The sequence below is a fragment of the Mobula hypostoma genome, chromosome 15, assembly GCF_963921235.1.
Source record: "Mobula hypostoma chromosome 15, sMobHyp1.1, whole genome shotgun sequence".
Classification (NCBI taxonomy): Eukaryota; Metazoa; Chordata; class Chondrichthyes; order Myliobatiformes; family Myliobatidae; genus Mobula; species Mobula hypostoma.
The window spans coordinates 9,707,842-9,726,632 of NC_086111.1; the positions used below are offsets into that span (position 1 = coordinate 9,707,842).

Consider the following 18,791-nt stretch of genomic DNA (forward strand, 5'->3'; position numbering starts at 1 on the left):
CAAGAGCACGCGACTGACACTAGTTAGAAACTGTTAGGCAACAGTCTCGTATCGCAATTAAGTGGCCCAAGTAAACAAAGGGAATCCCAGCTATTTTCTTGATTAAGTTTTGTTCTTTAAGAGTAATAATCGGGTGCTCTGATTAACTGATAGCCCAGTTAACTGGAATCCACTATTCCTATTTTTCTTGCCAATAGTATACCCAACTTTGCTGTACCTCTCCAAGTCAATTATAGCTGATTATATCTCAGTACACCCTCTTTTTGAAGCAAAATAGTGAGAGATCTGTTCAGCTGAGAATTAACTTACATGTTGCAAATGGTAGAAATTGTTAAGGAACAACGTACACTGATATATTTTTACCTATACTGTTTTGATAATAAACTATAAAGACCAGAACACCTGGGGCATGATTGGCATATTGAATATAATTTCCTCACAGAGCAATCAGCTACTCTAAAGTTGGCCTCAGGACTTCATGGCTACATTGCACCTGTAGCAAGCTGATGAATCCTCTCTCTGATCACATTTCTAATATCTGGTTGGCCCTGTTGAAATTTCTTGAACTTGAAGGTTTGGTAAAAACTACTTCTACTGTTGTCTCCTGAGGTTTGGTAAAAACTACTTCTAATGTTGTTCCTCTTTGACAGACAACTATCAAATCAGTGCACCTGAGCAACTAAGATAAATGAAATTTCAAATTAGCAATATCAGAATCAGATTTAAAATCACTGGTATATGTCGTGAAATTTCTTGTTTTGTAGCAGCAATACATTGCAATATGTAATAAAAACTAGATTACAGTAAATATAGTACTATGCAAAAGTCTTAGGCACTTGTTAAAACATTTTGTAAAGCAAAGATGTTTCAAAAATAATGAAATGTTTCTAAATATTTAAAAAATACTGTAATGAGCAATAGATAGTAAAAAATCAGTATTTGGTATGACTACCCTTTGCCTTTTAAAATTGGAAATGTATATCCCAAGACACTTGTACACTGCTGTGTGTGTGGGTGTGTGTGTGTGTGTGCAAATTTAAATAATTAAATAGTACAGAAAGCGAGGGATAGTGTTCATGGATTCGTTGACAGTTTAGGAATCTAATGGTGGACAGGATTAAGCTGTTCCTGAAACGTTGTGTGTCTCTTCAGGCTTTTGTACATCTACAGCCTAAAAAGGAGATATTTAGAAATCTGCTTTCAATGTGGGTAGAACAAATATTTTTTTTAAAACAATCAATTTTTTGAGAGGAAATGTGAGGGTAACCTCAAAAGCTGAACAGTCCCTTGATTTATTTTCCTAGTCCCTTTTATTGTTGAATTCCTTTAGCTAGTGTATATGCTGTATTGAGTTTGAAATTGCTATTTCTGTTTTAATTTAGTTGCAAAAGTGTATGTCACAACTGAAGAACCTGAAAGGTGAACTGCAGTCATCACAGGAGGAATTGCAAAATGCAGACAGGGAAATTATGGTACGGTTGGCTTTGGTGCATTGTGAGTTTGAGTAGTAGATCTAAATTGTACTAAATTGATTTACAATGCTATACTCTTACAAGACATTATCAAGTTTTATTTTGATATAAAAGATATTTTATTTCTAAGACGTTTCTTTGAACCAACTTCAGGTTGATAAATCTGACTGCGTAAAATCTGCATCTCATGGAAATAATTATCACAATTGAAGACTTGGGTAATAATTTGGTGCCTAATTAATATTGTCATTAAATTTTGAGCCAAATCCAGCTGATTTCTTAGAACTGCAGAGCTGGATAATACTGTTACAAACAAGCAGGTGTTGGCCTCCCTGTCAATTCAAATGCATGCTTGGAGTGTTTGAATCCGACAGCAGAAACAGTGAAAGAGAACTTGTCGTTTGAACTTTATTTATTTATTTACAGCATGGTACAGGCCCTTCCACTCCAACGAGCCCGCGCTGCCCAGTTACACTCATGTGATAGACCAATTAATCTACTAACCTTCATGTCTTTGGAATGTAAGAGGAAACCCATGTGATCATGGGGAGAACAGGCAAATTCCTTGCAGACAACGGTGGGAATTGAACCCCAACCACTGGCACTGTAAAACAATAAGCTGCCTGCTACACTGCCATAATGACCATGAGATTGATCTGTATTTATGAGAAAATGACTCACTAATGTGGACCAGCATGCCACATTGTTTATTTTGTAACATTAACCTTGTGTCTTTGAAGTTACAAAGCTCAAGAGGAGTATTGAAAAAAATTGATGCTGTGCCTCAAAGGCCATACTGGAAAGATAGTCAAAAGTGAAAACATGCAACCAAAGAGAAGTACTTTTAGTATCCATCGATAAAATGAAAAGTAGTATATTGTAACCCAGATAAGTATGAGGTAACATACATCAAAGTTGCTGGTGAACGCAGCAGGCCAAGCAGCATCTGTAGGAAGAGGCGCAGTCGACGTTTCAGGCTGAGACCCTTCGTCAGGACTAACTGAAGGAAGAGTGAGTAAGGGATTTGAAAGCTGGAGGGGGAGGGGGAGATGCAAAATGATAGGAGAAGACAGGAGGGGGAGGGGTAGAGCCGAGAGCTGGACAGGTGATAGGCAAAAGGGATACGAGAGGATCATGGGACAGGAGGTCCGGGAAGAAAGACAAGGGGGGGGGTGACCCAGAGGATGGGCAAGAGGTATATTCAGAGGGACAGAGGGAGAAAAAGGAGAGTGAGAGAAAGAATGTGTGCATAAAAATGAGTAACAGATGGGGTACGAGGGGGAGGTGGGGCCTTAGTGGAAGTTAGAGAAGTCGATGTTCATGCCATCAGGTTGGAGGCCACATCCCATTCCCATTCTGACATGTCTATCCACGGCCTCCTCTACTGTAAAGATGAAGCCACACTCAGGTTGGAGGAACAACACCTTATATTCCGTCTGGGTAGCCTCCAACCTGATGGCATGAACATCGACTTCTCTAACTTCCGCTAAGGCCCCACCTCCCCCTCGTACCCCATCTGTTACTCATTTTTATGCACACATTCTTTCTCTCACTCTCCTTTTTCTCCCTCTGTCCCTCTGAATATACCTCTTGCCCATCCTCTGGGTCACCCCCCCCCCCTTGTCTTTCTTCCCGGACCTCCTGTCCCATGATCCTCTCGTATCCCCTTTTGCCTATCACCTGTCCAGCTCTCGGCTCTACCCCTCCCCCTCCTGTCTTCTCCTATCATTTTGCATCTCCCCCTCCCCCTCCAGCTATCAAATCCCTTACTCACTCTTCCTTCAGTTAGTCCTGACAAAGGGTCTCGGCCTGAAACGTCGACTGCGCCTCTTCCTATAGATGCTGCTTGGCCTGCTGCGTTCACCAGCAACTTTGATGTATGTTGCTTGAATTTCCAGCATCTGCAGAATTCCTGTTGTTTAAGTATGAGGTAGTTCATTTTCTTAATATCTACATGCTCAAACTTTTCAGTCCTCTGTAAGTCATCCCTACAATCACCAAGATCCTTTTCCGTAGTGAATACTGAAGCAAAGTATTCATTAAGTACCATGGCAGAATATAGTATTAGTGGTAAGACTCTTGGCAGTGCGGAGGATCAGAGGGATCTTGGGGCCCGAGTCCATAAGACTCTCAAAGCTGCTACGCAGGTTGACTCTGTAGCTAAGAAGGCATACAGTGCATTAGCCTTCATCAATCGTGGGATTGAGTTTAAGAGCCAAGAGGTAATGTTACAGCTATATAGGACCCTGGTCAGACCCCACTTGGAGTACTGTGCTCCGTTCGGGTTGCCTCACTACAGGAAGGATGTGGAAACTTTAGAAAGAGTGCAGAGGAGATTTACAAGGATGTTGCTTGGATTGGAGAGCATGCCTTATGAGAATAGGTTGAGTGAACTCGGCCTTTTCTCTTGGAGCGACAGAGGATGAGAGGTGACCTGACAGAGGTGTATAAGATGATGAGAGGCTTTGATCCTGTGGATAGTCAGAGGCTTTTTCCCAGGGCTGAAATGGCTAACACGAGAGGGCACAGTTTTAAGGTGCTTGGAAGTAGGTACAGAGGAGATGTCAGGGGTAAGTTTTTTACGCAGAGAGTGGTAAATTCATGGAATGGGCTGCCGGCAACGGTGGTGGAGGTGGAAACGATAGGGTCTTTTAAGAGACTCCTGGATAGGTACATGGAGCTCAGAAAAGTAGAGGTCTATGGGTAACCCTATGTAATTTCTAAGGTAAGGACATGGTAGGCACAGCATTGTGGGTCAGAGGGCTTGTATTGTGCTATAATTTTTCTATGTTTGTAGAAGCAGTTCGAAGCATCAAATTGTTGAAGAGGTTTTACCCCATCGTAATACAAAAACAGGACCTTGGGATGGACTCTGCATCAGGACTGTATGGCAGTTTGCAGCATCTGCTGTACATTGTACTCTAGTTCCTGTCTACTTAATAAAAAAAATAATACTGAGAATAGAGGCCACAATTATTTCTCTTTCTACTTCCATATTTTGTTATGAAATATTATATGTGAGTATTGATTTGAAGCATAGACCACAATCTGTGCTACAATGCATTTGAGCTCATTATTAATAGAGTACCAGTTAATGTGCTCTAGGGACTGTACTGCAGAATGGTGTCTTCCAGTAATTCACCAGCAGCTACTTATGTGGGTGTAGAATGGAGTCGTGGAGCATTACAGCACAGAAACAGGCTGTTAGGCGCATCCAGCCAGTGCTGAACTATTACTCTGCACCTGGACCATAGTCCTCCATATCCCTCCCATCCATGTACAGTACTTTTCCAAACTTCTGTCAAGTGTTGAAATCAAACCTGCATGATTGATGAAGGCCAGTACACCGTACTCCTTCTTAACCACAGAGCCAACCTGCGCAGCTGCTTTGAGAGCCCTATGGACTCGGACCCCAAGATCCCTCTGATTCTCCACACTGCCAAGAGTCTTACCATTAATACTACATTCTGCCATCATAATTGACCTACCAAAATGAACCACTTCACACTTATCTGGGTTGAACTCCATCTGCCACTTCTCAGCCCAGTTTTGCATCCTATCAATGTCCCGCTGTAACCTCTGACAGCCCTCCACACTGTCCACAACACATCCAACCTTTGTTTTACTGTATTGTTTAGGGAATAATGACAAGGAAAAGAAAGTCTGTACATGTTCAATACAGATGCAACCGTCATAGCTCTTCTGGGAACACTGATGCTGATTCTCCCGTGATCTTTAAGTTCTTGAGGCTGTAGTGCCAGCCATCCCTTACTAGCCTTAAACTCCTTCCTCTTGCTCCCAACACAAGCAGCGAACAAGCGAGATGTGAAGTGAACAATGCTCAAACAACAAGTAATACTTTTAATCATCTTACAGTACTTTACACTCCCTCATAGCCTTTGAGGAAATGCCTTGACCACTTAATTGCTTTTTAGGAGCCATTTTTTCATAGAAACAAAGGGGGCACACACACAAGTAGCGACCAAACGAGGCGTGAGGCGTACAATGCTCAAACAACGAGTGCTGGAGAGAGAACTTCTGGGTTTTTTTTTTTCGATCCTGATCCACGGTTGGTTGAACCCATGGATACGGAGGGGCGACGTATACCCCTCAATATTTTGTATACCTCTGTCAAATCTCCCCTCATTCTCCGACGCTCCAGAGAATGAAGTCCTAACCTTTTAATCCTTCCCCTATAGCTCACGTCCTCAAGACCTGGCAACATCCTCGTAAATTTTCTCTGCACTCTGCAGCTGTAAATTATGTCTGCTCATTTGTTCATGTTGTTCATCGTATGCACCAGAAATTCTTCACCCTTTCCCTTTGTTACAGTACTGTGGTTCACAGCTCCACTGACCCAGGCTCAATGCCATCTGAAATTTGCAACTTCTCCCTGTGACCGCTTGGGTTTTCCCTAGGTGCTCTGGTTTCCTCCCACATCCCAAACACTTGCTGGTTTGTGGTTAAATGGCTACTTTAAATTACATTGATGTAGGCGGTAATCAGGGTGGAGTTGATAAGTATTTGCAAGAAAATAGTTCAATAGTTCCATTTAATATCAGAGAAATGCATATAATATATATACTGAAATTCTTGTTCTTCACAGACATCCATAAAACAGAAAAGTGCCCTGAAAAATGAGTGACAGTAAAAATGTTAGAACCCCAAAGCCCCCTTTACTCTCCCCCCACATACACAAGCAGCAGCAAAGCAACAACCCTCCCCACCTCGACTTACTTCCACAAAAAAGCACCAGCACCCTCCACCCACCAAGCAAGCAAGGCCCCCAAGAAAGACAATGATCTACACTACAATGAAAATTAATCATTCATCCGACAATTGGACATACCACAGGCTCTCTCTCCCTCATAAAGGGAAAGAGAGGTGTCCCCCTTTCACAGCGAGAGGGGAGATATAATAAAACAGCTTGCTGATTTGCGATGATAAAGTCTGTTGCGTTGCTTTTTTTCCTTCCCCCCAAGTTCTGGGGAATCAGCAGCAAACTCTTTCCCACCAATGAGGAAGAGGGAAAGGGAGATCACCCTAATGTTCTGTTTTCTCCCATGGCGCTTCATTCGGCGGCATCAGCACAGAATCAGCTCCCCACGGGTCAGCGAAGACTTGGAATCCCAAAAGCATGCTCATCTTCTCGGCCGCATCCTTGGAATTTTGAAAAGCAGCCAGATGTGAGTCCCCTGGAGCAGGTCCAACCACCACAAAGAACCGAAGTATCAGTGTAACTCCAGGTCAGGGTATCCAATATAACCCCGCCCACCCTGAAAAGGGAAAAGAGAGGAAAATGAAGAAATTAAGCTGTTTCCGCTGATGAGCTTGAAGGAGTCGGTGTTAAGATCACATGGAGATAAGTGAAAAAAATGGCTAGATAGCATTGCTTTGAGAGCTAACCAAATAGCTGTCTCCTATTTTATGGGGAAATATAGTGTGCCTTTGCCCTTAACAGTCATCATCTCTGCTTCTAACATCTGCGATTCTCGTCTTATCAGTTCATTGAATATTGGTTTTACAGAACTTGAAGAAGAAGGTGGAATTCCTTCAGAAGTCCCTGAGTACACCAAATCGAACCAATGAAGCAATCAGCCGTCTAATCTTTGAGAGGTGGGTGAGCTAGGTCTCCCACCTTGTGGCATAGATATTCTAGAGACTGTATGAATAAATGTTTTAAAATTCATTTTTCTTCAAATGTTGATAAAAAGCTAGGTGGCAGAGTGGGCTATGAGGATACAGAAAGGCTTCAAGGGATTATAGGTTAATTGAATAGAGAAGGACATTGCAGATGGAATGACATTGCAGGTGAAACTAGATGAGGTCATCATCCCTTTTGGCAAATGAATAGAAAGGCTTTTCTTTTATTGCTGGGTGGTGCTAATGTTCAGTGAGTCCTGACTATCCTTTCATATAAATCACTGAAAGTTAACATAAGGTCCAGCAAGAATTTAGGAAGAGAAACCATATATAATAGATTCTGATTAATTTAGACACCTCAGGACCAATACATTTTGGCCCAATTAAGCAGCTGCCACAATTAGTCAAAGCTCAATGAAATCTGTTTAAGAGGTATATAAAAGACAAACTGAGTAACAAATTATGTATTTAAATGAAGTACAGAACAAGTTAGAGCACTAGCAATACTACTATACTATAAAACTGTGCTTTAGTTCCATTGGTTATCACAAGACCACAAGACAAAGGAGTAGAAGTAGGCCATTCGGCCCGTTGAGTCTGCTCCGCCACTCTACTCTGAGCTATGCTATTCTCCCATCTAGTTCCAATTTCCGGCTTTTTCCCCATATCCCTTGACACCCTGACTAATTAGATACCTATCAATCTCCTCCTTAAACTCCCTCAATGATCGGGCCTCCACAGCTGTATGTGGCAACAAATTCCATAAATCCATGACCCTCTGGCTAAAAAAATTTCTCCTCATCTCTGTTTTAAATGGGTACCCTCTAATTCTAAGACTGTGGCCTCTTGTCCTGGACTCATCCACCAAGGGAAACAGTCTTTCCACATCTACTCTGTCCAACCCTTTCAACATTCGAAACGTTTCTATGAGATCCCCTCTCATTCTTCTGTACTCTAATGAATACAGTCCAAGAGCTGACAAATGCTCCTCATATGTTAGCCCCTGCATTCCAGGAATCATCCTCATAAATCTTCTCTGAACTCTCTCCAACATCAGAACATCCCTTCTAAGATAGGGGGCCCAAAACTGCACACAGTATTCCAAATGAGGTCTCACCAGTGCCCCATAGAGCCTCATCAACACCTCCTTACTCTTATACACTATTCCTCTTGAAATTAATGCCAACATATCATTCGCTTTCCTTACTGCCCATCCAACCTGGTGGTTAACCTTTAGGGTATCCTTCACGAGGACCCCCAAGTCCCTTTGCACTTCCAATTTTTGAATTTTCTCCCCATCTAAACAACAATCTGCCCGATTATTTCTTCTTACAAAATGTACAACCATATATTCCTCAACATTGTATCTCACCTGCCATTTCTTTGCCCACTCTCCTAAACTGACCAAGTCTCTGCAACCTTTCCGTTTCTTCAACACTTCCTGCTCCTCCACCTATCTTGGTGTTATCCACAAAATTAGTCACAAAACCATTTAATCCATAACCTAAATCACTGATATACATTGTAAAAAGAAGCAGCCCCAACACCGACCCCTGCGGAACACCACTAGTAACCAGCAACCAATCAGAATAGGATCTCTTTATTCCCACCCTTTGCTTTCTGCCTATCAGCCCATGCTCCACCCATTCCAATATCTTTCCTGTAATTCCATGGGCTCTCATCTTATTAAGCAGCCTCTTATGCAGCACCTTATCGAAGGCCTTTTGAAAATCCAAATACACAACATCCACAGCCTCTCCCTTGTCAATCTTATTTGAGATTACCTCAAAAAATTCCAATAGGTTGGTGAGGCAGGATCTTCCCTTCATGAAACCATGCTGGCTTGGACCTATTTTGTCATGCACGTCGAGGTATTTCATAACCTCGTCCTTGAGGATCGACTCCAATAACTTTCCAACTACCGATGTCAGACTAGTAGGTCTGTAATTTTCTTTTTGCTGCCTCCCTCCTTTCTTAAACAGCGGAACTACATTTGTGACCTTCCAGTCCTCCGGAACCATGCCAGAGTCTGTTGATTCCTGGAAGATCATTTCCAATGCCTCCACAATCTCCAAAGCCACCTCCTTCAGAACCCGTGAGTGCACCTCATCCGGCCCGGGAGACTTATCTATTCTTAGTCCATTTAGCTTCCCAAGCACTTTTTCTCTAGTAATCTTGACTGTACCTAATTCTATTCCCTGAGGACCTCTAGCTATCAGGTATGGTGCTAACATCTTCCACTGTGAAGAATAATGCAAAATACTCATTTAGTTCCTCTGCCATCTCTTTGTTACCCATTATAATTTCTCCAGCATCATTTTCAATCGGTCCCATATCTACCCATGTCACTCTTTTACTCTTCATATATTTACAAAAACTCTTAGTAACCTTTTTAGGTTAATTGCCAACTTCCTTTCATAATTCATTTTTCCTTTCCTAATGAATTTCTTAGTTTCCTTCTGTAAGTTTATAAAAGTTGTCCAGTCCTCAGTTTTCCCACTAATTTTTGCTTCCTTGTATGCCGTCTCTTTTGCTTTTATTTTAGCCTTAACCTCTCTCGTTATCCACATTTGTGCCATTTTTCCATTCATGATTTTCTTTTTTCTTGGAATATATTTTTCCTGTACTTATTTCTTGTAGGAATTTCATCTAATTCTGCTCCACCATCCCTCCATCTAGCTTACTTTTCCAATCTACTTGGGCCAGTTCCTCTCTCATACCTCTGTAATTTCCTTTGTTCCACTGACATGTCGATGCACCTGATACCAGCTTCTCCTTTTCAAATTTGAAACTGAACTCAATCATATTATGATCACTACTTCCAAGGGGTTCCATTACCTCAAGCTCCTTAATCGCCTCAGGTTCATTACACAGCACCCAATCCAAAACAGCCGGTCTCCTGGTGGGCTTCTGGACAAGTTGCTCCAAAAAGCCATCCCATAGGCATTCTACAAACTCCCTCTCCTGAGATCCAGTGCCTTCCTGACTTTCCCAATCCACTTTCATATTAAAATCCCCCATAATTATCTTGACATTTTCCTTCTAACAAGCGTTTTCTATTTCCAGCTGTAACTTGTAGTCCACATCCTGGTTGCTGTTTGGAGGCCTGTATATAACTGCTATTTGTGTTTTTTTACCCTTGCCATTCCTTAACTCGACCCATAAGGATTCTTCCTCTTCTGATCCTATGTCCCTTCTTTTTAGTAATTTGATATCATTGCTTACCATTCAGGGCCACGCCACCCACTTTACCTACCTTCCTATCTTTCCTATACACTCTGTATCCTTGGACATTCAGCTCCCAATCATATCCATCATTTAGCCGTGACTTGGTGATGACCACAATGTCATATCTTTTAACCCGTAGCTGTAATAACAAGGTCATCCACTTTATTTATAATGCTGCATGCATTTTGATCAGTATCTGTTACCGATTTTGCTATATTTCTATCGCACAGCAAAATTATCCTGTCTATTCACCTGCCTGTCCTTCTTGCCATCTTTGCTGCACAGTATCTTTGACTTATTTCTATTTTCCTCTTCCTTGACCCTAACACCCTGGTTTCCTTCCCCCTACAACTTAGTTTAAACCCTCCATAACAGCTATATTAAACAATCCCGCCAGGATATTAGTACCCTTTGAGTTCAGGTGTAACCCATTGTTTTTGTATAAGTCATACCTCCCCAAAAATAGATCCCAATGATCCAAGAATTTGAAGTCCTGCCCCTTGCACCAGTTACTTAGCCACACATTCATCTGCTTAATTCTGCTATTCTTACCTTCATTAGCATGTGGCTCAGGCAGTAATCCTGAGATTATTACCCTGGAGGTCCAGCTTTTCAATTTTCTTCCTAGCTCCCAGTAATCTTCCTTCAGGACCTCCTCTTTTTTTCTGTCTATGTCATTGGTACCAACATGTACCAAGACTTCTGGCTGCTCACCCTCTCCTCAGAATACTCTGGACCCGATCTGAGACATCCCATACCCTGGCACCAGGGAGGCAACACACCATTGTCCTTGTCTGGCTCGCAGAATCTCTTGTCTGTTCCCCTCACTATGGAATCCCCTATAACTACTGCATTTCTCCTTGCTCTCTTGATCACGGCACTGGACAGAGTTCACTGTGATCTTCCTCTGTCAGGTCAACCTCTCCAACAATATCTAAAATGATATATCGATTTCTGAGGGGGACTGTCACAGAGGTGTTGTCCACCATCTCCCTATAAGTATTATCAATCGCATCCTCACTTTCCCTAATTAGCTGAAGGTCATCAAGTTGCAGCTCCAGATCCCTAACACGGTCCTTAAGGAGCCTCATCTCAATGCTCCTGGTGCAGATGTAATCCTCAGGGAGGCTGGAAGTCTCCCAGGGTCCCCACATCTAGCACTCCAAGCGCAACACTAATCCTAGATGCATACCTCTAATGCTACTGTTATTACCAAATAAATAAACCTGTAACTTACCCCTTTACTATGAGACTCAACGGTCGCAGGAAGCCTCTTCCCGCTTCCGCCTAAGCCCGTTGAGCCAAAGCCCTCTCACTCTGCTGCCCACTGGATATGGTGGTGTTCTTTTTAAGCTTTCCGCACTCTGAGGTCACGCGCCTGCACAGACCCAGCCTTACCTCACTGGGAGCAAGCTCGTCCTCAGCCTCTGCTCGCACCAAAGCCTCTCGAGCCAAAGCCTTCCTACTCCGTTGCCCGCGCCGTTAATCTGTTCGCTTTTTAAACTCTCCCGCTGGCTCACAGGCCTACTTTCAATGTAGGAATTTATCTATTGCATACATACTGCTGTGTTCTTTTGATAGACTGTAAGTGAACAAATTCAGTGCAGGCACCTAGTGCTTTTGATGCTTACAATCTCCTAATCTTCATTTTCATAGTAACATTCAAGACAATTGTTGATACCTTCAAATTCTTCACAGTTCCTAATTTGTTGAAGTAGTGAAATAATTTCATTTTGACTCCCACCCATTTCTGGTATCTCTAAGTTTGAATGCTTGAAACTGCAGTGAACAGTTCTAAATTATCTTGCTGCTTATTTCTCACCAACTATCAGTGACAAATATCACTGCTTATTGAACACAAACACACACAACTGACTCTATTTAAAAACTGATCACTCTAAGCAAGGTGTAGTGTCTAATGAGCATTCAAGTTTATGCGACTGACTCAGAAACTGTTCGGAAACAGTCTCCTGTCCCATTTAAATGCAGTAGAGTCTCAAATAAATGATTAAAATCCCAGTTATTTTCTCTTTCTTTTTAAATCTTTTTATTGAATAAGTATACAAAAAGGTAAGCCATATAAACATTAATACAATGTTAAAGTATAATAAAATTCCAAAAGGTATCAATACCAAAAAAAACTACAAACAATGTAATTTAAACATAAGAAACCAAGATAACATAATAGTATACTAAATTTTATATATATCAATGGAAAAAAAAGGAAAAAAAACCCCAAAAAAAAAACCCACCGTGCAACTAACTAAAAGCAAAGCAAAGCAATGGGCTAACTTGAAACCAAACAGAGTTAAACTTAAAATCACGTCCTCAATCCCGACCTCCATTAAAAACAGTGAAAAAAAACAAGAAGGGTAAATATTACATTAAATGAAAATATCGAATAAAAGGTCCCCAAATCTGTTCAAATTTAAATGAAGAATCATAAAGGTTACTTCTAATTTTCTCCAAATTCAAACATAAAATCGTCTGAGAAAACCAAAAAAAGGTAGTTGGAGCATTAAGCTCTTTCCAATGTTGTAAAATACATCTTTTCGCCATTAAAGTAAGAAATGCAATCATTCTACGGGCTGAAGGGGAAAGATTACTAGAAATTTTAGGTAGTCCAAAGATAGCAGTAATAGGGTGAGGAGAGATATCTATATTTAATACCTTAGAAATAATATTAAAAATATCTCTCCAAAAAGTTTCCAAAGTAGGGCAAGACCAAAACATATGAGTTAAAGAGGCTATCTGCCCCGAACATCTATCACAGAAAGGATTAATATGCGAGTAAAAACGCGCTAACTTATCTTTGGACATATGTGCTCTATGAACCACTTTAAATTGAATTAGGGAATGTTTAGCACAAATAGAGGAAGTATTAACTAATTGTAAAATCTGCCCCCAATCATCCACAGAAATGGTAAGCCCCAATTCCTGTTCCCAATCTACCCTAATCTTATCAAATGGAGCTTTCCTAAGTTTCATAATAATATTATAAATCATAGCCGATGCACCTTTCTGACATGGATTGAGGTTAATTATCGAATCTAAAATATATGTAGGAGGAAGCATTGGAAAGGAAGGAAGTATAGTACTTAGGAAATTTCTAACTTGTAAATATCTAAAAAAATGTATTCTTGATAAGTTATATTTATTAGATAATTGTTCAAAAGACATAAGGGAACCATCTAAAAATAAATCCAAAAACCGTAAAATACCCTTAGTCTTCCAAGTTTGAAAAGCGCGATCCGTAAAAGAGGGAGGAAAAAATATGTTACCTAAAATAGGAATCGCAAACCCGAATTGATTAAGATCAAAAAATTTTCTGAATTGAAACCAAATGCGCAAAGCATATTTAACTATCGGGTTAGAGACCTGCTTAAGGCGTTTCGAATCAAAAGGGAGAGAGGAGCCTAAAATAGAGCCAAGTGTATAACCCTGAACAGATTGTAGTTCCAATGCTACCCATTTAGGAATAGATAGTATGTCCTGATCAAGTAACCAAAATTTCATATGTCGAATATTAATAGCCCAATAATAGAATCTAAAGTTAGGTAATGCTAAACCTCCATCTCTCTTAGCTTTCTGTAAATGTATTTTACCCAGTCTCGGATTCTTATTCTGCCAAATAAATGAAGAAATTTTAGAGTCAACTTTATCAAAGAAAGATTTTGGAACAAAAATTGGTAATGCCTGAAACACATATAAAAATTTTGGCAAAAAAAACATCTTAACTGCATTAATACGACCAATCAAAGTTAAATATAAGGGAAACCATTTAGATGAAAGTTGAGTAATATGGTCTATTAATGGTAAAAAGTTAGTCTTAAATAAATCTTTGTATTTACAAGTAATTTTAATCCCAAGATATGAGAAATAATTATTAATCAATTTAAATGGGAATTTATAATATAAGGGAAGATGTTTATTAATCGGAAAAAGTTCACTCTTACTAAGATTTAATTTATAACCTGAAAAAAAACCAAATTGTGCTAATAACTCTAAAACAGCAGGAATGGATTTCTCAGGATTAGAAATATATAAAAGTAAATCATCAGCATAGAGTGATAATTTATGGGACTTTAATCCCCGAGTTATCCCAGTAATATTTGAAGATTCTCGAATAGCAATTGCAAGAGTTTCTAATGCAATATCAAATAATAGGGGACTAAGAGGACAGCCTTGTCGAGTACCTCGAAAGAGAGGAAAAAAAGGTGAGTTTAAAGAGTTAGTACGAACCGAGGCTACAGGGAAATGATATAACAGTTTAATCCAGGATATAAATTTCAAGCTAAAATTAAACATTTCAAGCACCTTAAATAAATAAGGCCATTCTACTCTATCAAAAGCTTTCTCGGCATCTAAAGAAATAACACACTCAGGAACATTTTGTGAGGGAGTATAAACGATATTTAACAATGTACGAATATTATAAAAAGAGTAACGACCTTTAATAAAACCCGTTTGGTCATCCGAAATAATAGAAGGAAGTACTTTTTCTAGTCTATTTGCTAATAACTTAGAAAAAACTTTAGAATCAACATTTAATAAAGATATTGGTCTATAAGATGCACATTGAGCAGGGTCTTTATCCTTCTTTAGTATTAGAGAAATTGATGCTCTATTAAAAGATTCAGGAAGTTTACCAAGTTTCAGAGAAGCCTCAAAAACCCTACAGAGCCAAGGGATCAATAAAGAAGCAAAACATTTATAAAATTCAACGGTAAACCCATCCGGGCCAGGAGCTTTCCCCAGATTCATAGAAAAAATAACATTCTTAATCTCATCCATTGTAATAGAAGTATCTAATAAAGAAGACATATCCTGTGAAATCTGAGGGAAGTCTAACTTATCTAAAAAATCATTCATATATTTAGAATCTCGAGGAGACTCTGATTGATATAAAGAAGAATAAAAATCACAAAAGGTTTGATTAATCCCCACATGATCCAGTATCAATCGATCATTTTGGTTATAAATCTGATTGATTTGAGATTTAACATAATTAGATTTCAATTGATTAGCCAGCAGCTTGCCAATTTTGTCACTGTGAACATAAAAGTCACTTCTTGTTTTCTTTAATTGGTTTACAATCGAGGACGAGAGTAATAAACTGTGTTCCATTTGAAGTTCAGTTCTTTGTTTGTATAACTCCTCAGAAGGAGCCATAACATATTTCTTATCAATTTCTTTAATCTTGTCCACAATTGCCATCTCCTCCTGCTTCTGTTTCTTCCTCAAAGCAGCAGAATACGAAATAATCTGACCCCGAATATAGGCTTTAAAAGTGTCCCAAAGAGTGTTAACCGAAATATCCTCTGTATGGTTAATTGTAAAAAAAAGCTCAATCTGTTCATTCATAAAGTTAACAAAGTCCGAGTCCTGAAGCAATAGCGAATTAAAACGCCATTGTCTATTATTTGGTATATTGGCCATAATTTTAATAGAAAGCTTAAGTGGAGCATGATCCGAAATGGTTATAGAATCATAATCACATTTAATCACTGAAGGAATAAGACGAGAATCAATAAAAAAATAATCAATTCTTGAATAGGAATGATGAACATGTGAAAAGAAGGAAAAATCTTTTTCCTGAGGATGCAGAAAACGCCAAATGTCCGTCGACCCAGAATCAGAAAGGAAAAAATTAATCAAATTTGCAGATTTATTAGGTAAGGTCCGTAAAGGAGCCGAACGGTCCAAAGCTGGAGACAAACAGGTATTAAGATCTCCGCCCCAGATCAATGAAAACTCGTTCAAATTCGGAAACTGATTAAACAATGATTTATAAAATTCCGGACCATCCATATTAGGAGCATAAACATTAACCAAAACTACTTTTTTATTAAATAGTAAACCACTAACCAATAAAAATCTACCATTCGGATCAGAAATAATATCCTGTTGTATAAAAGTAACTGAAGAATCTATAAAAATAGAGACGCCTCGAATCTTAGCATTGGAGTTCGAATGAAATTGTTGTCCCTTCCAGAATTTAAAAATCGTAGTCTGTCCCCCCTCCGTACATGGGTCTCTTGTAAAAATAAAATTTGTGCTTTAAGTCTCCGGAACACTTTAAAAACTTTTTTCCTTTTAATAGGATGATTAAGACCGTTAGTATTCCAGGAGACAAAATTAATAATAGACTCCATAAATCCTAAAGTCAACCCACAACAAGGAGGATTGACGATAGGCTCGACCCACGAACCCGGAGAGGAAACAGAACATACGAAAGATACCGGGAAAAAGGACGCAACCAGTACTTCAATAATGTATATAGCCCAAAGAGAAAAAAACTAAAACGTGAAGCCCCTCCCGCCACCCCGCCCCAAGACCCCAAGGCAAAATCTAAAGCAGACCCGCCCGAAAGAAGCAAGCGCTAAAACTACCCCCATGACTTCCGGTATACGCTTCCTAAAAAAAAGGTATAAATATGAAAAAGATCAGCTAATTGTAAAACAGTAAAAAAGTAAAAAAAAAAGGTAACTCAATTAAAATACACACACAACAGAACAAAAGCCAGAAAATATATATTAAAAAAAAACCACAATAAACCCCAAACCCATGAATAAACACAACAACAAGAAAAAATAAGATTATTGACATAAAGTAATTATAAAAAGCAAAACAAAATAAAATTTAAAAAAACTACAAAATTTAAGGCCACACAGGAAATACGTAAGATGACAAAAAGGAAGTAACCACCCAGAATCCCCTGGGAAAAGAAAGAAATGACGCAGTTGAAAAGAAAGTTTAGCAACCATATTAAGAAATCAAAAATAAACTTTTCTGCCCAAATAGGGCACGAAAAAGTTAAAACCAACCAGTTCACAGCCTCCGATCAACGGAGATAATTAAAAAAAAATAGCAATTAAGATGTTGAAGGTGAAAGTTGATCCAGATACCTCTGGACATCCGATGGAGAATCAAAAAAACGAAGGACTCCATCTGACATGCGAATCCTTAGACGTGCAGGGTACAGCAACGCTGGTCTTAAATCCATCTTATAGAATTCCGACATCACAGATCTGTAGCGAACCCGTTGGTCCCAGATTGGTTTACTGAAATCTTCCACGAATCGGAACTTAAAATCCGAAAAATCAATGAAACCTTTAGATCGAGCGAATTGAAACAGTCTCTCCTTGTCTTGAAAGTAATGAAAACGTAAGATAACATGCCTAGGTCTATCTGACCTAGACGAGTATGATGGGATTCTGTGAACACGATCCAGTAGCGGTGGTTGGTCAGGAAATACAGTAGGGAATGCATCTTTTAAAAGTTGAGAAAAATACTTCATGGGGTTATTAGATTCAACAGCTTCACGCACCCCAATCATTCGTAAATTCTGCCGTCGCATTCTAGATTCCAAGTCAGAGTTTTTAAAAGTCAGAAAGTCAAGTTTCTTCTTCATTACATTAATTGTTTCTTCGATTTTCCCCATCTTAACCTCACTTTGTTGCGCGAATTTTTGAAGATCAGATATAGCCGACTGATGTTCCGCAATAGATGTTTGCATCTTATCAATTGAATCGGCAATTTTCTGGAGATTAATTGAGATTTCCGTATGAATCAGGTCTTTAACAGAGTCTGCAATTTCCGTACGAATCATCTCCCTAACAGAGGTTGAAATTTCCCTCTGAATTAACTCCGATATAGCTTTCAAAGTCACCGGTGATTCAGTCGGGGGGAAATCCATACCTTTCGGTTTAACCGGAGGTTTACCATCCTTGCCGTTTTTCCCGTTCTTAGACATAGCAGATCTAAGTTCCATCCAGTTGTCGGAGAATTCAGTTTAATTCAAAGTATTGTAAGAGTTGATGCCTTAATGGTTAATTAAAGTATAGCTGACCATAGAGAAAAAAAACTCAGAGGTAATGGAGCGAGTCAAGAACGCGACTTCACTCCATGAGCGCTACCGGAAGTCCCCCCCCCCCAGTTATTTTCTCAATTAGTTTTTTTGTTCTTTAAGAGTTATCCCAGTGGATGCCTTGGTTAACCAGAATCCACTGTATTGGTTTTTATTTCAAGAGAATTTGAGTACAAGATCAGACACATATTGCTCCAATTATAAAGGGCCTTTGTGGAACCAGATCTGGAATATTATGTTGATCTGGTCTCCCTACCTTTGGAAGCATAACTTGCCATGCAAGGAATGCATCAAAGTTGGCCAGATTGATTTCTAGGATAGCAGGTTTGTATTAAGAAAAGAGATTAAGCAGACAAGGCCTACATTCTCATGGATTTACAAGAGTTAGAGGCAATTTTATTCAAACATCCAAATTTCTTGAAGTGTATTACCAGTGAGGTGTGGAATTGATGTTTCCCCTTGTCAGGATATTTAAAACCAGGAATCACAGTCTCACAATAAAAGTTGGCTTTCAGGTCATAGATAGAAAAAAAATGTCTTCACTCAAGTGGTAATGGAATCTTCTATTGAAAGGCTAA

The 18,791-nt window shown here is 39.5% G+C and overlaps 1 protein-coding gene across 2 annotated transcripts in view; it reads left to right on the forward strand.

The window, feature by feature from the left end:
• Positions 1-18,791, forward strand: part of traip (TRAF-interacting protein) — an 82,062-nt gene that overhangs the window by 42,566 nt on the left and 20,705 nt on the right. For both annotated transcript variants that reach the window (XM_063067701.1, XM_063067702.1), the window contains exons 10-11: positions 1,383-1,472; positions 7,000-7,088. In XM_063067701.1, coding sequence (XP_062923771.1) covers positions 1,383-1,472; positions 7,000-7,088 — 179 coding nt within the window. The remainder of the gene's footprint in view (positions 1-1,382; positions 1,473-6,999; positions 7,089-18,791) is intronic.